This window comes from Odocoileus virginianus, chromosome 27 (genome assembly GCF_023699985.2).
Source record: "Odocoileus virginianus isolate 20LAN1187 ecotype Illinois chromosome 27, Ovbor_1.2, whole genome shotgun sequence".
NCBI classification, from domain to species: domain Eukaryota; kingdom Metazoa; phylum Chordata; class Mammalia; order Artiodactyla; family Cervidae; genus Odocoileus; species Odocoileus virginianus.
The window spans coordinates 27,756,524-27,778,193 of NC_069700.1; the positions used below are offsets into that span (position 1 = coordinate 27,756,524).

The window sequence follows — 21,670 nt, forward strand, 5'->3', positions numbered from 1 at the left end:
TGATGTCCTAAACCCTAATGAGGATGGACATCATCAGAAAGCAGATCTCTAGTGACAGAACTTCACTCTTTTCCAGAAATGACGGATGGGACTGATTCCCTCCTCTTCCCTTCACACCCAAACCATATTCACCAGTACCGCTCTCTTTGCATCCCTGCCCAGTGATTTGAGAATGGCTCTAAAACATCTAGTCAGGAACTCTCTGTAGCAGAAATGGCTTTTCTAACACCACTGATGATTCCTGCACCCAGGGCAGATACCACTAATCAATTGCTACGCTCCTTGGTACCATATTAAGATAAGACTCCAATACTTTTCAATCCATTAAATCCTCATGCTTCAAGCAGGCACAACCAGTTGATCAGACTTGACCCACGAGAAAAAACCTATTTGTCATCTCTGCCCTTTTAAGTATAATTTTAAACAGAGAAAAGGGAGAAACTGACGGCGGGTAGTAACAACAGCTAACATTTACTGAGAACTTGATTTTGTTACATACTTTATGTTCCTGAGCTCTTTTAATCCCCACACAAAAACTCCATGTGATGCAGATATTACTTTATCCTTGTTTTACAAATAAGAACTGAACATTAAGTAATGTTCAGGGCGTGCCTCAGGTCACGCCCCCAGAAAGAGCAGAACTGAGATTTGAAGCCGTCAGTGTTCAGATACAGAGCCTGGGTGTCTGACCACTGTTCCATCCCATTGGTTTGCTTTGTTTGCTTATTTATCACTGGTAAGATACACACAGTCCCCTGCCACAGCATCCGGTATAAAATTCCAGTTTATTTCTCAGTGAGTCTGTGCTAAGAGGGGCTGTCACGAGTGACTTCCTTTAGGAGCCTTACCAAGTTGCTCTTCCTGTAACCTGCAATGCTGCAAACACGCAGGGTGACCTGGAGAGATGCCCACCAGGTAGCTGCCAAACTCTACTAAGGGAACATCGTTGGTTGTATGAGTGAGGCCACCCAGGACCTCTGTTTATAATATTCATCCTCATGGAATATTTCAGGCATTTTGCTTCCATTTATCAGTTACTCAGTGCTTGCCTGGCTCTGTTGTAAAGGATGTTTACATGTATTAATTTATTCCTCAGCCCAGTGAATTTATACTATTAGCCTTAGGTTGGTGGCACCTGCCGAGGCGAGTTGGAACCAGCAGCTCTCTTCCTGCAGAGATAGGGAGACACAGTTAGGATGGGCCCCCTCCTCGGGGCTCTCAGAGCCAGGACATGATGTCATCTTCATGTCACCGAGAAATAGGGAGCCCCTGGATTGACTATCGGGCTTATTTACTTGAAACAATGAAACCTCCTTAGTCTGACTTCCATCTGCTTGCCCTGGGATGGAAGAGAGAGGCAGGGAAGAGGGTCACACCACTGTCTCCTGAGGGGAACCAGCACCTTCTGCTGACTTCCCCCAGACAGGCAACTCCTTACTCCACTAGGTGGCAGCAAAGGACATTTTTAACAACCAGAGCGGAGTATTTTCAGCTCTGTCTTTCGGTGACATTCACTGTTTTTCTTGTCCTCTTTTTATGTTGCTTGGGACCTTTTTCAAACATAACTCCAGTTAAGATTTTATGGAAAATAAAAATATTTTCTATGGTTTTCCACACTAAGAATAGCATCAGGCAAATGTTTGCAGAATGCTTCTTTTAGCTGCTGAAATTATGTTCATCACATTAGGCAGTTTTCAGTGTAGTGTGGTGACTCATCAACTCTCTTCTAAGACACAGGTCTTACAAATCAGGGGGTTTTTTTCCTTTATGAACCCAGGAATGAATATTTATGCTACCCACTGTCCCCTAAAACAGGCAGCCTCACCTCTGGACAAATGTTCTCTGAAAAAGGTCCAGAGAGAAATATTTCAGGCTTTGCAGGCCATTCTGTCTCTGTCACAGCTACTCAGCTCTGCCATTTTAGTGCAGAAGCAGCCATAGACAATACATAAACAGAGAGACATGGCTATATTCCCGGAAAACTTTATTTACAAAAGCAGGCAGCGTATGGGATTTGGCCCACTGACCATAGTTGCAGACCCCTCATCTCAGGATTTCTCAACCTCGGCACTGATATTTGGGGTCTGACGATTCCTTGTTTGGGGTAGGGGGCCTGCCCTCAATATCGTAGAATGTTTAGTGATATCCCTGGCCTCTACCCCACTCAAAGCCAGAAGTACCACCATCACCCAATTGTGACCATCAGAAATATCTCCAGACATTACTCCCCGGGAGGCAGACCCACCCTCAGCTGAGAACCACTGTTTCATTCAAAAGCAAACAGGAGCCAACTATGCCATATGATGGCCAAAATAAGAAGGGATCTTAGGTGAAGAGGACTGCTTGGTGCAGAAGTCAAGTACAGTGAAGACCGAGGTGGGGCTGTTGGATTTGCCCGCACAATTACTAGCAAGCGATCTCAAGCACTCGGGCTGAGTACAGGGGACGGTGCTCCACTTGGAGAGTGTGGAGGATGGAGGAGCAGTCCATGTCTGCAGAGACCCTCTGGAATTTTGACAGGAAGAACAGGGACGGGAGGCCAGAGGCAGAGGAGGCGTTGTTTTATGGTGGGAACCAGCGGAGCTGGGCCGCATGATTTGGGGATTCTCAGTTGGTTGAGCGGGCTTACCTAGCGATGGAGATAGAGGGAGGAGAAGGAGGGAAAGGGGCATGGGCCCTAGGCCACAGGTGGACAGGACAGCTTTGAGAATCCATCCTTCATTGTCGCAGGGAGAAAGCCCAACACACACAAATGTTTTCCTATCCCCATCTTCCCTTGGAGAGAAGAGAGGTGACAGGTCATCAGGAGAGGAGGTCTTGGGAGCTAAGGAGACCAGAACACTGTCATCACCACCCCAAACCAGACATCAGACTGCACACCCACTGTTCCCTCTAGGACCCCTTGGATTTCTAAGAACTCTGGTGCTCTAAATGTCTCATGCTTCTTTTTCCGTATTTTTATAGAGTCTTCTTCAAGATCAAAAGCCGAAACGCACACATGAAAACTCACAGACAGCAGGAGGAGCAGCAGAGGCAGAAAGCGCAGAAGGCGGCGTTTGCGGCCGAGATGGCAGCCACAATCGAGAGGACTACGGGGCCGGTGGGGCCGCAGGGGCTGCTGCCCCTGGACCAGCTGAGCCTGATCAAACCCATCAAGGACGTGGACCTCCTCGATGACGACGTCGTCCAGCAGTTAGGAGGCGTCATGGCAGAGGCCGAGGTCGTGGACACCGGTCTCCTCCTGGATGAGCAGGCTTCAGTTTTGCTTCAGGGTGACACGGAACTCTGAAGGTCCCGCGTGTCGCTTCAAGACAGCGAAAACCCGCAGCCTGCAGCCTGCAGCCTCTCATCAGGAAACTGGGACTGCCTGCTTGTTTTGTAACCATTTTAAACTACCTGTTTAAAAAGTGGTTGGTTGTTTTTTTTTTTTTTTTCAGGTTTAGAAACAAATCGGTTTTTTCTTTTCCTTTTATTTAAAAACAATTGTTTTTATGGGAGGTTGGGGGGAATAAATAATTGGCACAATTCTACTTTAAGATGTGTTTCATCTGGGCTAGGCTACATTCCCAAGAACTCATTCCTGGCTGGGAATGAACTTGACATTCATGTTCTTTTGCTTTTTAGATGCCAACCATCCTGGTTGCCTTTTATCCCAAAGCTTGCGTGAGTGAGCAAGTGTGTGCGTGTGTGTGTGTGTGTGTGTGTGTGTGTGTGTGTGTGTGTGTAAAGCAGGCTGCTTTCTTTGTGCTGGGGTCTTGGACCATCCTTCCCCACCAACAGTCATTTTTGTGTTGACCTCATTCCACAGTTTGCAGTGAACTTGGCATCTTTGCTGAGAGACCCTGCTAGGAAGTAGCTTTCCAGTGAGCAAAGTCAGCCTTGTGTTCCACAGCTTTCTTCCAGCATACACATCATTTGAAGAGTTGACCAAATGTGAAAATAATTTTTCTCCCTGCCCTGCCCATCACTCAGCCTGGCTCTAAAAACTGAGTACTGTATCATTTCAGAATTTCCCTCCCTGGCAGTGGTTCACTGAGAAGGTGGTTCATAGAGCAAGTGTGTCCTCTTCCCCGTGCCCTGGAGACTGGTTGACTCCAATTCACCGGTTGGCAGAGGCGTACTTCAGCCTGAGCTGACTGACTGCAAGTCCGTCCAGAGGAAAATAACCCCCACTATTAAGTTGCTAGGGTTGTTTTTAGGGAAGATAGTCAAGGAGCCCAGATCAAAGTATCTAGAATGCCAAGCAGCCTTCTTTTGCCCAAAAACTAGCTCAGAAGAGCTCATTCCTTTTTGCCACACCGTTGATGGTCTGTGGGGTTCCAGACTTACTCTGTGCCGCTTGGAAGTACCATGAAACCTGATTCACTGTGATTCGGCTGTCACACACCTGTGCTGGACCGAAGTTTACTTTGACGCTAACTCTGAGGAAAAGGGTTTTCTAGCAAATCTGATGGCGAATACAAGGGAAATAGCATTAAAGGCCAACAAAAACGGTTCCAGATGCCCCTTCAGCTCCATTGTTTGCATTCAAAGTGAATTTATTCATTAAAGTCATTTACCAAACCTCTTTTAGAATTCTCCAAGCGACATAACTCTGCTCTGCCTCCCGTCCCTGCCAGCAGGGCTGCTGTTTGTACCTGAAGGTATTAAATCTGTAATCCTTCAAAAATGGCTCTCAGCTCACACTTTTGAGCTGAGTCAGACTGCTCTGCGGCCTCATCAGGGCAAACGAGTGCGCGCCTTCAGACTGGAATGCGGTCCCAGCTCAGAGCTGACGCTTCTGGCTGGTGACTTCCGAGCAGGGGGCTTTCCCACCTTCCCCCACCCCAGGTAGGCTGATGCCCCAGCTCCTGCAGGCGTGGCAACCCTGCCAGGGCACTTCGCTGACACAGTAACTAGCTTGACGTGAAAGAGGATGTCAGTGGAAGGATGAGGATAGGAAAAAAGCATCCTTTACGTTGTTTGCAAAAGCGTTTAGCGGGCAGTCATGACCCATAGTGGCCCCACGCGGGCAGTGTCCCCTGAATCTCAGGAAGGCCGTGGACAGAAGATCGATACAACGGTTCCTTTCATGCCATCATTTCTGTTCTCAGAAAAAAAGAGGTCTTGAAAGTTTCCTTTATCTTTTCTTTCTTTTTTTTTTTTAAGGGAAATGATGTGTCATTTGCTGCCATTTCTGACAAGTTATTCTATGTTTTGAGTTCAGGACTGCCTGGGCAGGGCATCAGCTTTGTGGCAGATCTATTTGAGAACCGTACCAAGTGTAATACCGGCTGATCCCATCTGCCCCAGTGACTACTTCCCTCCACATGTGGGTATATGAGAGGGTTCTGGAAGCGTTCTGCTATTGGATCTCTGAAAGTTTATCTGGCAAAGGAGCAGACACCCAGGAAAAATGTTTATAAAGCAAATGTATGCATTCTGTTTGGAGATTTGCCCGGCTGTTCTAGTTTAAAACATTAAAATAAACTGAGTTGCCAAGGCAAAAATATAATGCACAATTCAGTTTTGACTTTCCATGCAGTATACCATAAGCATTTTTGACTTGAAATAACCAAAGAACTCCTCCTTGATGAGACAGTTCACTTTGCTGAATTAGTATTTTTCTTCACAGTATCAGCTTAGAGGATTTTCACAGTAAAATATTGCACTTATGTTTTTCCTGAAATGATTCTGCCTGCATGTATGTGCTGTGTTCTAGTTCCCCACCCCCATCTCTCCTCACCCCGAAGAACTTTTCTTCCCGATGGTTTATGTCTTCAACAGGTTACTGTTTACTATCAGATAGTTTTTCATTAGTGAATTTAGACCTCTTTGAGAAAGCTTGTATATAAAAAGTTAAAAGATATATTTTATGGAAAAACCCATCTTATTTTCAAATATATTTAACTGCTGTTCTATTTTATTAGAGGAAGGTTGTAAATATTTTCTAGGAGTTCTATTGTAAAGAAAAGTATTTTTGAAAAAAATTAATGTAATAAAAACGAAAACATTTTTAAATGGTGGTTGTGATTGCTTCCTGTTCTGGCTTCATTGTGTTCTCTTCACAGGAAATGTCTTGCATGCCTTGCCATGTTAGGATGTAATTTATTCCGGTTTGCACTATTTTCAGTTGACATCATAATATCTAATGTGCTTCACTGTATTTTCCCCTGGAACGCAGGTCCCTTGGTCCATATCAAAAGCAGTATGTATAGCATATTCATATTTTTTCTTTTGTATCGTGTGTATTTTTAATAAGGATTTTGTGTAACATTTTGGCAAAAAAAGAGGACAGTATTTTCTAGTGAATTTTATAATACATTTTGCTAAAAATGTTTCTTCCTAGGTCAGTTTTTGTTAAGGTGAACCAAAAGTCTTATTTTCCCAGGGGTTTAAAAAAAAAAGTTTGAAGCTTGAAAGCAAAGTTATATTTAAACATCATATGTAACAAAGATGTTTTATAGACTTGTCCTCAAAAGTTGCATTCCTTAAAAAACAAAAATAACTAGGGCATTCTAGGTTGGTTTCCCCCTGAGTGATGAGCATTTTTTTTTTAACTGCCACAATACTATTTTTCAGAAAGCCAGGAGAATTTTACTTAAAAGTTTCCAGTCATTAGCCTTCTCAGAAATTTATTACAGTTCTTATAGATAGGCATTCATCAGAGATGTAACCAAATAGACACTGTCATATTTATTTGTGAAAACCTGATTCAATATTGCATCAGCTGCTCTGAAAATAAAATGTTATCTTTTTGAGTTTCATTTGGCTTAACATTCCTTCTTTTTAGCCGCTAAAGTGACTTCTCAATGCTAATTTACCATTAGTTGGTTTCTAGAGACAGGTTTAGAGGGGTGTTGATCAGGTTTAATGTTCATATAAGTGCCCCCACCGCCACTCTGGAGGCCAAGCTGAATATTTCTGCTTCTCCACGCAGTGGATGAGGCACTTGAAGGGTTGACGGTCTCTAACCCTCAGTAGTCACAATGCAGTTTCAGGGAGTTCAGTAATACACAAGTTACCTCACAGGGAACCGCCAACAAAATCCAGCCCACCCTGACTTACAGGCGTGGCTAATTCGATTTCCAAATTCTGAATTTAATGCTCAACAGCAAAATTCAGGAGAAATCTGAAATTCTGGATTTTATACAGAACTTGATTTAAGTGGGACATAGCTGTCCAAGACCTTGATCTTCTACATGCTTGGGGGGGTTTTATACTTTTAATTTGGGCAATTCTGGTCCTGTACCAAAGGAAACGCCTCCTCCTTTACAAACACTATGCATTTAGCCAGTGTTAGAAATTTAAATTCTGCTTCCAGAGGCTCAGGTGTCCAATCTGAAGATTTTAATTTTTGCATTCATTACTCATCTACCAGGCATTATTCTACGCTGTTATTACACATGGGGGAGTTGAGTGGATAAAGAGGACTGTGACATCATTCCTGCCTGCATGCCAAGGGATTTCATACTTAGAAAAAACATACAGGGTCCTGGGAACAGATCCAAGTCCACCAGTGGGAAGAGCAAAGCTCATGGTTTATTTCTATTACTGAACCATCTCACCATCACCCACATATTCACAGCAATTTGCAATAGGTGCTAGCAACTATTTGTTAAATTGGTTATCTCTAATCTTTCAGGGAAGTCTATCTCCATGTGTGTATGTGTAAATAAAACCTCTTTTGAGTTTACCTAAAGTCAACTCTTAGTTCCACAGACCTCCAGTCTACCTCCCTTGGTCACAGCCAGCCAGCTGGGGACTGAGGCTGCGTTTTAATGTTGACATAAGCAAAACATAATTAGGAAGTCATGTTAAGAAACTGAATATTATTACTAATATCTAATATTAATATATTATCTTATTATTTAGATAATAGATTTTTGAGTCTCAGATATCCCTGTATAAAAGAGTCAAAGGACTGATTATTTCTTTATATGAGAGAGAAACTTTTGAAAAAAGCTATCCTCCAGCCATCCCTCAAGAGATGTGTTTAATGCTTCTGTTTGAGTGTAAAGGCCAAGCAGTCATATATGCTTGATTTACATTGCAGCACGCATATCCTTAACATACAACATGGATCTCTCTTTGGGCTGTTTGGGATCATTACTTCCTCTGCTTCTATAATTTTATTTTCGATGGTCTTGATATTTCTTCTTTTCCCAACCACTGTATTTAAAGGTATGTTTGACACATAAACTCTATAGATATTTATTGTGTACAACTTGATGAGTTTGGAGATAAGTGTATAACCATGAAACCAGCACAATCAAGGGAGAAGGGGTGTCTTTTAAAACAGAACAACTGGTGCAATCAAAGTATGATTTAACTTAGAAATATTTGATGCACACACTTACTTTTCCTGGATATAAAGCAAGGTAGACTTGCACCAACCATCCAGAATCACTTGATCTCCTGTTCATTTACACTAATTCAGAGGTTTGAAGCGTTAGTTCATAGGGAAGAGACCCATAATGGACTGGCCAAGCTTCAGAACACCGTCCATGCTAATAAACTAGTAACTTTAATGTGTCAAAACAAAAAACCCACACCATCTATGCCTACACACCATACCAAAAGACCCTGTCCACAACCCCACTGCTGGCGAAACCCCAATTGGCCCCTCACAATGATGCCCAGTTTGCCCCCAGCTAATTGGTCCAGGGCTGGCACCTGACCAAAAGCTATTAGGCCCACAGTCTTTTCGATGACACAGTTTAGCCCTGGAAAACAAGGGGACCAAATCCAATTCCTGCATTTTAGAGTATGAATGGAGAAACTTGGTGAACCAAAAGCAGCAAGCAGTGGTCACCTGCAAGGTGGAAATCTGAGGGAGCAGACACAATTTGTAAGCAGAGAAAGGCCATCCATAAAGAGACCATATTTGGCCAGAGGGGTGGAGAGGGCATCCAGTTCCCAAGGCTGTTTTGAGCCCACTTTTCAAGTTTCAGGAGTAGGTAAGGCCATCTCGGTCTTTAAAAATAAAAAATAAACTCCTTTCTTGCAGGAGCATAGGGAAGCAGGGATCTCTATGCCTCACATCCTAGAGACTTAAGTAGAACTGGACCTTATCACAGAGTCAACTCCAGGGGTGTTGCAGGGGTGGAAAAGGCATTGAACTAGGATGTTGAAGCTGGTATTGGTTCAGCTGTAACTAATTCACCACATGACTTTGAGTCATTTCATCTCTGAGCCTCAGTCTCCTCACTTGTTAAATTCGGATAAACTGTACATCATCTTGTGAGGATCCGATTAGGTAACATAGGGAAATGTTGTTTGCAAGCTGTAATGTCACCATCATTGGCCGCTGCAGAACCCTCACTCAGCTTGTTCAAGGCAGCAGAGACCAGCTGAGGAGCCATCCCAAAAGAGAGACTGATGCTTTAGAAGGAGCAACAGAGTCGGAGAGCTCTAGAAAACTCCACTGGCTAAGAGGGACCAGCCAACTGCGAATGTCACAACTGAAAGGGGGAGCTTGATTCTGAAAAGGACACTGGCTCCTGCCAAGGCTATTGCGGTTACAGCTCTCACCTCTAAGTTATAAACGCAGGTTGTTTCTCCAAGGCAACGTGAGTATCAGACACCAAATCGTGGACCACCTGACCAGGGAATCCTAAAACAAAGACATTCTGACTCTCAAAACTATGATTCAAAAATGTCACAAGACCACTAAACCCAGCCTCTTGGTTATTCCCCCTTTAAAAAAAAAAAAAAAACCAGACAAGAATACCTTAACTCAAAGACAAACATGGAATGGATCTGAGGCTTGGCTCATACCTCCATGCCTGGCGCCGTGCAATAAATCCTTACTCTCTGCAACCCCCCACTGTCAGTCTGGGTTTTTTTGCGAGCCACAGGCACACAAGCGCTTTGCTCCGTTATAACAGGAAAATCAACTATCAATCAACCATCAACTCAGAGATGACCACTGTCAATACATTAGTCATATTTGTTCCAATCGTGTGGTTATGTTTACGTCCAACAAAACAGGAACTGCAAAGAACAAACGACTGACGGAACTCAGTAACTACCTAGAAACAAGCTGAAGCTATGACAAGAAGGCGGATGGGCCAGGTTAAGACCTGAGGGAAGCCGGCTGTGTTCATCCTAAGAGAGCGTGGAATCGCGTCTCTATGGTTATTCCTGTGCCGGAACACAAGGATACACTCTCTCCTTCTGCGGAACTCTATGGTCAGAGAACGCCTCTGTGATCCCGGAAGCGATCCGGGGGAGAGAGAACGGCAAGATGGCGGCGCGAGCGGTGTTTGGGGCCCTGGGCCGGCGTCTCTGGCAGGTAAGGAGCGTGCTACGTGAATTAGGCGGCCTAACAGGGACAGGTACCATAACGTCTGATTGCCACTTGTCATTCTTCCCATCTTCCGCGATATTTATTCCGCACTTTGACCCGTTGTTTGGAAGAAGGTGGCGAGAAAAGGGCTGATTTTATCTCGAATTCTCTCAGGATAAAACAGAAGTTAATGATTCAGGGCAAAGACAGGAACGAGAAGAAGAGTAGACTATGAGAAGTGGAAAGGATATTGGAGCGAATGTTGCAGATCCCGCCTTTCACGTTTGCGGAATAGGCTCAGAGAAGTCAGGAAGCTTTATACCTCGCGAAAATTCGGTGGCTTGAGAGTTTAGACGCTTCTCACGGAATCAGATTGAGATACCTTCCTGATAACCAGGTTTCTGAGACTCAGATGACAGTCTCTGAAATCAGAGGAGTGGGTTAAATAGCCACTGCTGTGGGTTTTTTTGGAGAAAAAATAAAAAAATTCAAGCAGCCGTTCTTATTTGGCTTCAGCACTCCTCTACTCTTTAGGAGAATGGATACATGTATATGTATAGCTGCGTCCCTTCGCTGTTACCTGAACTGTCACAACATTGTTAATCCGCTATACTCTATACAATAGAAAAAGTGTTTTGTTTTTTTAATGTTGAGGACTCCAAGGAGCTTTGGGTTTTGTGGTGTTTAAGCTATCGATTTTTTAGCTTAGAAAATACAACCGAGAATCTTAAAAATACTTAATTAAAAATAACACTAATAAACTCATTACATGTTAACATAATTAGCGGTTTTATGGGAAGCAAGTAGATTTTCCAAAACGAATTGAGAGAGAGGAGTGGCATGTTTTATGTTTTTGCAAACCTCTTTAATGTCTGGCTAAATAGAAGACAGCTTCTCTAGCTGCTTCTGCAGTCTCTTACTACGTCAGAGGCCATACAGTCTCTGGAAGACTTCACTGTACTCTGGTGAGAGACTTCGAGTGGGAAAGTTGAAAGTAGCATCTTACTGTTATTATTAAAAAAAAATATAAGTTTAGCCTCGTGAGCCGCCTCTGAAAGTGCCTCAGAAGTCCCTCAGAGGTCCTTAGACCACACTTTGAGAACCACTGTCCTTAAGTCAGGTAGCATTAAAGGTTGAAATTTTGAATTATTTTTAAGACATATCTATCCAGAGCAGAGGCTCCACGCCCTCAAAAAAAGAAAGGAAAGCAAAGGTAAGAACTTCTTAAGGTTCGTTTGTGGATGTAACAGCACTTTCAGTTCAGTTCAGTTGCGTCCAACTCTTTGCGACCCCATGAATTGCAGCACGCCAGGCCTCCCTGTCCATCACCAACTCCCGGAGTTTACTCAAATTCATGCCCATCGAGTCGGTGATGCCATCCAGCCATCTCATCCTCTGTCGTCCCCTTCTCCTCCTGCCCCCAATCTCTCCCAGCATCAGGGTCTTTTCCAATGAGTCAGCTCTTCGCATGAGGTGGCCAAAGTATTGGAGTTGCAGCTTCAGCATCAGTCCTTCCAATGAACACCCAGGACTGATCTCCTTTAGGATGGACTGGTTGGATCTCCTTGCTGTCCAGGGGACACTCAAGAGTCTTCTCCAGCACCATAGTTCAAAAACATCAATTTTTCAGCGCTCAGCTTTCTTCACAGCCCAACTCTCACATCCATACATGACCACTGGAAAAACCATAGCCTTGGCTAGAAGGACCTTTGTTGGCAAAGTAATGTCTCTGCTTTTTAATATGCTATCTAGGTTGGTCATAACTTTCCTTCCAAGGAGTAAGCGTCTTTTAATTTCATGGCTGCAATCACCATCTGCAGTGATTTTGGAGCCCAAAAAAATGAAGTCTGACACTGTTTCCACTGTCTCCCCATCTTATTTCCCATGAAGTGATGGGACCAGATGCCATGATCTTAGTTTTCTGAATGTTGAGCTTTAAGCCAACGTTTTCTGTCTCCTTTCACTTTTATCAAGAGGCTCTTTAGTTCCTCTTCACTTTCTGCCATAAGGGTGGGGTTTGAGATTTTAAAAGCAGGGGAAGATACTTGGGAAGTGTCATATTCCTTAGACCTGTGGTTCTTCAGCACAACTGGATTGTGGGCTCACTGGCCCACAAACATGGGAGGCAGTTTCCTCTGTGAGTATGTGTGGAGAAAGGCCTGTACCTCTTAACCACCATGGGTATTGTGCTTGATTTCCTTTCTTCTTTTTGTTTTTTCCCCCTTGATCCAAGGGAGACTGTGAAAGTTTTGATTTGCCTCCTTCTTCGGCAAAGAGAGGGAAAAGGATAATAAGCTATGAATAGACATTCTTAACTTAGGTGACCCTCTGTTGTTTTAATTTTGTTTGTACTAAACTGGTATTCTCACCTTTGAAGTGTTTTTAAGGATCTGTTAAGCTTCCAGTTTCTCAGGTTGCACTTTTAAATCTCAGGAAAGCTTAAGAAAAAAGAAAAAGCAAGTGGCAGATTATGTGTTACATATAGTAGGATAGATTTCCTACAACTGGAAGTTTTGTTCCACCAGGGGGAGCTGATAATAAAGGATTTGGGAATGCTGGATTGTTGCAGTATGAGGCACAGTAGTGATAGTAGATGGGTGTAAATTCCAATGTGTATTTCAGTTTACTTACAAGCTAGTTGTTATAGCTAGTTACTTATAAGCTAGTTGTCCCAGCCAAAGCAAGAAATAAATATACTGGAAAAGGATGAAAGCTTCAAGAGTACTTTGGAATTCTTATTCCAGCCCAGTAAATTATAAAGGCACTTTTTTTAATGCTCAAAAATATTTAAGTAAAGTATGTATTATATTGAAATACATTTAGTCTGTAAAAAATAATGGTCAAATGAAGTCAAATGTTTTCTTCCTTAATGTCCATATATTTAATTCATAGCTATTCATGTGAGAATTGCTTGTTTTTAAAAAATTCTTGCTCCTGAGCTTTAAAAGATATAGTCTGTGGTATTTTGAGAGTCCTTTTTGATTATCAACTCTACCATTGTCTTCTTTTTTCCCTAATGAAGCCTAATTTGGCATTTAGTTACCCTAGTTGTTTGTTTTGTTTGTTCAGTTCCTATGTCGTGTCTCTTTTGTCACCTCATGAACTGTAGCCCGCCAGACTCCTCTGTCCATGGGATTTTCCAGGCAAGAATATTTGAGTGGGTTGTTATTTCCTTCTCCAGGGGATTTTCCCTACCCAAGGATCTCCTGCATTGGGAGGTAGACTCTTTGTCATTACGCTATTTGGGAAGTTACCCCCATATCTTCATCTAAAATAAAGAGAAAACCTGTTGTTTGAAGCATCCTTTTGGGTTTTAATGGAAACAATGACTGGTTTGGAAATTGACTTCAATTCTGATACACATCCCCTTTTTTTTTAAAGGGTTCAAGGAATGTTTCTGTAAGCAATTCTAGGAGCAGTATAGCCAAAAACGATGGCTTTCTTCTGTAAGTATATAATTGGATTTGCTAAATTGATAAGAAAATAGACTCTTATGCTGTTTTACTTAGGTTTCTCTTTGTTTCCACACATAGCAGCACCAGTATGAAGTGGGTACAGTTTTCAAACCTACACGTTGATGTCCCCAAGGATTTGACCAAGCCTACGGTATGCACTCCCTATTTCTTGGCATAAGAAGCTACATTAGCGATAAATTTTCCTCCTTATGTCATTTGAGGCTGTTTCCCAAACACTTTATGAGTAAAACAAATGTGTTCTAGAATACTGGCAGACCCACAGTGAGCCTGAGGAAAGTATTCTCTGATATCCCTGAGCGCTCAGGGTCACTTTCAGGCTGTCAAGGTGAGAGCTAATTGAATAAATTACTTACCCCAGATAACTGTGGGAATGAGCTTTTTGCTTTTAGCTCAGTACAGTGTGCAGAGTTATCATAATTAGTGATGCTGAATACTTGGTATTATAGAAGCGGTTTGTGTGTAGCGGGGGGGGGGGGGGGGGGGGGGGCTTTCAGGTCTTTATTTTCATTTTAAGACAGTGAGTCTGGGCCTGGACAATGCTTTATTGTTCACAGTGAGCATTATCACAAGCAAAATCCAGGAACAGCTGTGTAACCTTGTTTCCTTTAAGTGAAAGTCATGGTTCCACCAGCCCAGTTTTTGGGTTATTTGTAGTTTTTATAAAATCCTTACAGGTTCCAAACCAAATGCTTGCAGTCCCACCCCTCAAAAATAATCCCCTTTATTCTGTTCTGTACATCTGTGTCTCTTTTTCTGTTTTACATATAGGGTTATTGTTACCATCTTTCTAAATTCCATATATATGCATTAGTATACTGTATTGGTCTTTAGGGGGGATCAAGATGGAGAATACTTGTAAATCCATGGCTGATTCATGTCAGTGTATGACAAAAACCACTATAGTATTGTAATTAGCCTCCAACTAATAAAAATAAATGAAAAAAAAAAAACCCATAATAATAATAATAATCCTCTTTAACAGTTTGGTATGAATCCTTCTAGACCTTTATATGTAATCATCTACGCACACCACACACATCAAAATGGAATTGCGGTATATCTAATGGACTGCTGGTTCAGTGTTTTCACTTAGTAGCATATGTGAATGCTGGGTCTCCAGATGCCTGCAGGAGCCAGACCTGTAAGGAAAGTGACAGGGTGACCACAGGGGCAGGCTGTGCCCTTTCTAAGCAAATAGCTGCTACTTGCTATAGCCCCTTGTGTTATGTGGAAAATCAGACCTAGAGATGTCATATTGTATACATTTTCCACATGAAATGAAATTCCAATATTTATGTGAAATCTTTTGATTTTTAGTATTTGTAACATTCAAAATATCTTTAAAACCCTATAGAGACCAGTCATTACACATCTTAGGGCCATATTCCCCCTCTGTTGTCCGTTCACTTAAGGATAGTGTACAGGTATTTTCTGTTTTTCCAACAACCATATTTGGGGGTACTTGTGAATGAGTATCTAGTTTCCTGGTGAATAAGTAGATCTGCTCTCAGGGACAAAGTGATTTAACTCTGAAACATCAGATTAGTAATATAAATTATTGGTTTGATGGATGAATGAAGCGAGGGTAATTCACCTCTTGGAAGAAAGTCAGAAATGTCAAACCCATTATTTCTAAGATCTTTAAGTATTAGGGTGGAAGAGGTAGAAGTTAGATGTATAGTCAGTGTCATAACATTTTAATTAGAAATGAGTCATTTTTCTATTAGGGCAGGCAAAATAAACATGGACAAACCTAATAAAAAGAATATGAGTAGCAATAGCTCGCTTTTGTTTAATGATGTTTATAATTTATAAGCACTTAAATCTGTGCTCTCTTATTTGTTCCCAGCAGAAATGCCGTGAACTATAGCACAGGTATTGTCCTATTTATATATGAGAGAACTAAAGTGCAATGAGATTAGTATATGACTTGCCTGTTGTCATTTAGCCTGAAGTAGGAGAATTTAATTCTCAGTCCAGTTCTTCTGACCAAGCTAGTTTTATTAACAAACCCCTAAATCTTTTCCTGTTGTGTATTTGGGTTCAGTAACTTAAGCTAAAGGGTTCCATTGGTGATTTTGTAGGTTGCTTGAAAATCCTTTTGATTCAAACTGTGTTATAACTGATTCTTAAGGGTCATTCTGGAGTTTGAATGTAGTCATATCTAGATATTTAAAGATGTTACTCTGTGTTTTTCTCCCCACTTACTAGTAAACTGTGAAGTTGTTCAGTTGAGGATAGTATTTTAAATTTTCCAGTATAAATATTAGAGGAGTCATGACTGAAGCTTTTCTTCTTGATTTTAAAATTGCAGATAACCATTTCTGATGAACCGGACACATTATATAAGCGCCTATCAGTTTTAGTAAAAGGCCATGATAAGGCTGTATTGGACAGTTACGAATATTTTGCAGTGCTTGCGGCTAGAGAACTTGGTATCTCTATTAAAGTGTAAGTATGATATTTCTTAATCTGACCTGTTAGCTGCTATAACACAGTCAGGAAAATGGTGCCAGTCCCAGCTAGGTCTGATCCCTTAAAATGGGACAGAAACTCATGATGGAGAGAGTTGAGGTTTGTTATTCTAAGCAGAATCATTCCTTCCTGTCTACCAGAATTTTAAAATACTAGAATGAACAAGGAAAATGACATTTCTTTCTCTAGAAATGGCACAGACATAGGAGTCCGAAGAAGCCTGTGTGTCTGAAATCTCCACAGGCAGGGAGGTGGATTAGGTGAACACATAGTTTTTCAGACCTGTTGGATTTGATGATCTTTGCTATTATATCCATTGTTTTAAAACTGCCTTAAGAAACATCACTCAACCCAATACTTTGATGCATGAGTAGAGTGACTTTATATGGCCTTGAAGTCTCTGCAGGGTCAAGTATAACTACCTCCTTTGTCTTGTCTTCTGCTCTCTGATGCTGAACAAGACCCATTTGGAGCTTTGCCAGTCTTGCCTTCTAACTGAACTGAAGGAACTCGAACGTTTCCCATAACAGACTGTAGTTTGTGCTTAGCAATGTGTCTGTAATGCACACAGCAGATACCACAGCTGTGTCCAACACACGGTGCTGCTCCCCCAGTTCATATATTTGGTCTGTGCAGGACCTCAGTGGTGTGAAAGCCAGAGGCGTGTGTGTGTGTGTGCGCGTGAGCACTTGCATGCCAAGGCTTGTTTTTTGGGTCTGTGGCAAATGTTCCTGTTGCTGTCTGCGCGTTTACTTTGGCCTGAGCTTTATGGCAACAGTTGTTAGAGATGACATTCTTAACAAGTGGAAGTCTGTAAATGATAGTTAATGCCTATAATTGAGCATGAGCCTGACCTACAAAATTGTGGAATCATGCTTTGATATCAGTGACTCAGGTTTTAACATCACTTAAGTGTGTTGCTTTGCCCATTAATTTTCTAGACATGAACCTCCAAGGAAAATAGAGCGATTTACTCTTCTCAAATCAGTGCATATTTTCAAGAAGCACAGAGTTCAGTATGAAATGAGAACACTTTACAGATGTTTAGAGGTGAGTTTATTTCAGATATTCAGGCTTTTTTTTTTAATGCCCCAAATTTCACATGAGTGCATCATAACTTTCCTTTAACTTTGCCTGTGGGCTTCCTTTTAGTCAGTCCATGTCCAATAGTTGTAGAGAAGATGAGTGGTTTTTGTGTTTATGGAAGAAGCGTGATAGAAAAATATTCAAGTAAAGCCATCTTTCAGAGTGTGTTTGCTTAATCGCTCAGTTGTGTCCAACTCTTTGTGACCCCATGGACTGTAGCCTGCCAGGCTCCTCTGTCCATGGGTTTCTCCAGGCAAGAATACTAGAGTGGGTTGCCATGCCCTCCTCCAGGGGATCTTCCCTGCCGAGGGATTGAACCCAGGTCTCCTGCATCGCAGGTGGATTCTTTATTGTCTGAGCCACCAAGGAAACCCTTTTTGGAGTAGTTCAGACTTTAACTCAGGAGTGTACATTATGTTGACTAGTATTTTTAATAAGAAACTGCAGGCAGGGTTTTTTTTTTTTTTTTAATTTGGCTGTGACAGATCTTAATTGCAGCATGCAGGATCTTTCATTGTGGTGCACAGGCTTCTCCCTAGTTGCAGCATGGTCTTAGTTGCCCTGTGGCATATGGGACCTTGGTGCCAAGGACCCACATCCCCTGTGTTGGAAGGCAGATTCTTAACCACTGGACAGCCAGTGAAGTCCCTATGTTTACTGATTTTTACACACTAAGCTAACGTTGGAATAATTTTGCTTCTATTTCAGAAACTCTAGGTGAGTTTTCACACAACTCTAATAATTCTTTTCTCATCCTCACTGAATTCTCCACATCCATGATAGCCAACATTAAGGTTTTTCATTCACTGATTATCATTCATTTGTGCAGCCACCCAGGCCAGCACAGTCTTGTGGTTGAGAAAAGCATGGGATCTGGAGTCAACCAGTCAGGTCCAAGCACTAGCATTTGCTGGCTGTGTGACCTGTGCCTTACTTAAGTCCTTCATCTTTAAATTGGAAATAATAACGGGACTCATCTCTCAAGATTAATATGAGGATTAAATGAGTATTTATCTAAAGCAGTTAGACTATTTTTTCACACAATAAATGATTGGTAAATGTTATTAAAACAATTGCTTGTGCATCTTTTATATGAGAAGCTCTGTACTAGGCATTGTATTAAGACATTGCCCTGCCCTTCAATGAAAAAGAAAAATCCATAATTTTATTCACCTTGCCATAGAGCATAAGAAAATCTTACACTTAACTGTCTTATAATTTAATTTTTTGTTTCCTTTTTGAGTTATTTTGTGAAATTCTTGTGCTGTTTTGATACCATGTTTGCCATCTGGGTTTCATGGAGCCCTGACTTTAAGGCATTTGGGAGTAATATTTCTCCAGTTCAACCAGAGGAGCTACATTTTTTTCCTATTGGGATTCTGAAGATTTCACCAATGAAGAAATGACTGCTGATTTTACCCCACCCCCAAAAAAAGTCTTAAAATTTCTACAGCGTAGCATGAACCAATTTCATGTCTGAAATTTTAGTTAGAACATCTCACTGGAAGTACAGCAAATGTCTACTTGGAATATATTCAGCGAAACTTACCTGAAGGAGTTGCCATGGAAGTTACAAAGGTATGGCTTAAATTTCTACCTCAGTTGCAGGGAGATCGATTATATCGTTGTGTTGATACATTGCTGCCTGATTCCAGCCGCCCCAGTGGAGGGGAGGACCTGGAGGCAGACTTGCCCCAGTGGTTGGGCTCTCTGCCCCCCCACCCCCGGCCCCCAGAGCAGTGGGGGCAGCTCAACAGAATGCAGCCCACATCCTCCCAGAGCAACTTCTGACACCTTCCTTCCTCTTAGCAGTTGTCTCAACACAGGTTCCACATTGATTGGTGGTCCCTGGAGATCACTGAGGAACAGCAGATTATGTATGTGAGAGTTTATCTGCCATTGAGTTTCCTTCTCTTTGTTTCAAAGTCCTGCAACAAGATGAGGGGGTAAAAGAAAAAGGTCAGAGGCCTTGAGGGAAGAAATGCATACATTCAGTTTGTGGCTAAAGAGTTAAGTCCATTATACTATAATTTTGTTTTTCTCTCTAGACAAGATTAGAACAGTTACCAGAACATATCAAGAATCCAGTCTGGGAAACAACACCAGAGGAAAAAGGAGACAGCAAGTCATAAAGTCCCGCAGTGACCACTTGTGCCAGGATGTGGAGTGAACCTGTCAAGTGGAGGGACCCTCCAGCAAGGACTATTTCAAGTCTACCCCACTGCTCTCCTGAGGCCACAAGGCCTGATCAGTGGAACGCAGGGATCAGAACTTTACGATACCCTGGACTGTTTTACAAGAACCACTTTATCTGTACTTTTATAAGACCCATATATTTCAGTTCTGATTTTTAAAAATACGAGCAAACCAAAAAAAAAAATATGAGCAAACCATTTGGACTACTCTGTGCCAAAACAGTCAAATTTACATTTTGTTATTCCACTATTGTTTAGTTATTAGTTTGTACTGATTGTGATTTCTCTCTTTTCATTCATCTAAAAATGAGTGTTCCACATACTCATCACACACATTTTTTTCTTTTGAGGGACCTAGAAGGAACCTTTGGTTAATTAAACACTAGCAGTTCGAGTTTTTGATAACCTACCTTGTTAGTGTAGGCTGGCATATGATAGTTTGGGATGGTGAGCTCCAAGTTTTGCCCCATGTAAGCATTACATTCTTAAAAAGGGTGTACTTTGCAGCAGATCAAGCATGTTTGTGACTTGCACTGAACCCCTCTGGGACTGCCTAGAAGGGTCACTGTAATGGAATTTGAGCTCTCGAGAAATCACTGACTATTGGTTCATTCATCCTGTAATTCGTTTATTCAGTAAGCTTTTCTTTTGTTAGCTTTGCACTGTAGTAAATACCAAAAATTGAATAGCAATAATGGCTTTCAAAAATTTTGCAAGGCACAAATAAATACTTTTCCTTATTAAGTTCCATGCTGATAAGACCTCTTTCTTTTGGTGAATAGCACTCTTTTTGTTTGGAGATGTCTACTTTTCCATGAAATTAGATAGTAGTAAAAAGCTCTGAAAGAGGCAGGATGACAATGGGCTGAGGCTGTTGGTGTATCAACCCCAAGGGACTGATTCGTTTCCTTTTTACAGAAGAATCGGGTGCTTGTCTTATGGTTTCCTTCTCATCTTTGGGGTAGTTATGACTTCTCAGTTTTCCCCCCCTTAAACTGGAGTCCCTGTTCTCTTTTCCTGACCTGCTATCAGGTATGAGTGTTCTGAATGCACTCTGCTTATGTATCAGACTTACATTACTGTCATTAACTTGAAAAGAATTACAGCCTTGTCCACCAAGACCTCATTCTGTTTTCAGCTCAGTCGTGGACTCATTCACAAATGTATAAAGCATGGCTCGCCCAGGTATAAACGCCAGGATTAAGAGCTAATTAATTAAACAAGCAATATAAGAGTAAATATACATAACAGAGCAGCCATTGTGGCTCATTTTCACTATAAAAAGATTCTTTAAAAATAAATACAGACCCACATCTAACCGTTTTTTTGTGCTTTTATTACAGACGGTATCAGTCACATAATAGGATGACTTGTGCACACTCACCTCTGGTGGCTCTCCTTTAAAGGTATACTTCCACTTCCAACTGTTTTCAGACTAGAGTAGCCTGTAAACCAGATAACTTAGCTCTTCACATTATATATTAAAATCTCACTTTAAGATAAATACAGAGATAAACTACACAACTAAAATTAGTGGTATTTCCTTGACATAAGTAATTGGCATATTTGAAGCCTACTTGATATAAACTAGGTAACTTCTTTATCCTCAGACTGAGAAAGTTTTGTTTTTTCTTTTAAATTGGGTCTCCTGAGTAAAATGCACATTCTGAAAATTAGAATTAATGCCCAAGTCTCACTATCTCTTTGTAGTGGTGATGAGAGGTAGTGAGAAGAGTAGACCTGATGTCACGATGAACCGGAAGGCAGGTATGAGTTAAGATGGTCTTATTGAAGTGAAGCCCTGAATTCATTGTTGCTTTCTCTGATCTGAAGTATAGTTTCTTTTTATATTATATAAAATAATGTTCAGGTCTATCTTAAACTATCGGTAGACTCTACAGGTTAAACTTGTTCAGTACCTAGTAGTTTTGATTTCAAAGAGAATTACTTAATATGTCCTTGGGCCACTTAGCTATGCCACAGTAAACACGTAAAGCAATGATTTTAAGTCAGTCTATTTTCTTAACATTTCTGTTTGTCAGCTACCATTCCTTGTTCCTTAAGCTGTATTATTAAATTAGCTTTACTACAACATTTATGAGTAGCCAAGTAAAAAAATGCTGGGCTGGAAGAAGCACAAGCTGGAATCAAGATTGCTGGGAGAAATA

At 41.5% G+C, this 21,670-nt stretch overlaps 2 protein-coding genes across 16 annotated transcripts in view; both read left to right on the forward strand.

The window, feature by feature from the left end:
* Positions 1-3,530, forward strand: part of TRERF1 (transcriptional regulating factor 1) — a 204,146-nt gene extending 200,616 nt beyond the window's left edge. For all 14 annotated transcript variants that reach the window (XM_070456432.1, XM_070456433.1, XM_070456430.1 and 11 more), the window contains one exon: positions 2,965-3,530. In XM_070456432.1, the coding sequence (XP_070312533.1) occupies positions 2,965-3,289 (325 nt within the window). In that variant the 3' untranslated portion in view covers positions 3,290-3,530. The remainder of the gene's footprint in view (positions 1-2,964) is intronic.
* Positions 3,531-10,168: 6,638 nt separating this feature from the next.
* MRPS10 (mitochondrial ribosomal protein S10) lies at positions 10,169-20,820 on the forward strand. 2 transcript variants are annotated; one of them, XM_020884276.2, is made up of 7 exons: positions 10,169-10,276; positions 13,652-13,716; positions 13,807-13,876; positions 16,061-16,197; positions 17,163-17,271; positions 18,796-18,885; positions 19,356-20,820. In XM_020884276.2, exons 1-7 carry the CDS (start codon positions 10,229-10,231, stop codon positions 19,437-19,439), a joined length of 603 nt encoding a protein of 200 aa, XP_020739935.2. In that variant the 5' UTR covers positions 10,169-10,228; the 3' UTR covers positions 19,440-20,820. The 2 variants fall into 2 exon arrangements, with proteins under 2 accessions (XP_020739935.2, XP_020739934.2); XM_020884275.2 differs by having other exon boundaries at positions 10,170-10,276; positions 13,804-13,876; positions 19,356-20,246.
* Positions 20,821-21,670: the final 850 nt, after the last annotated feature.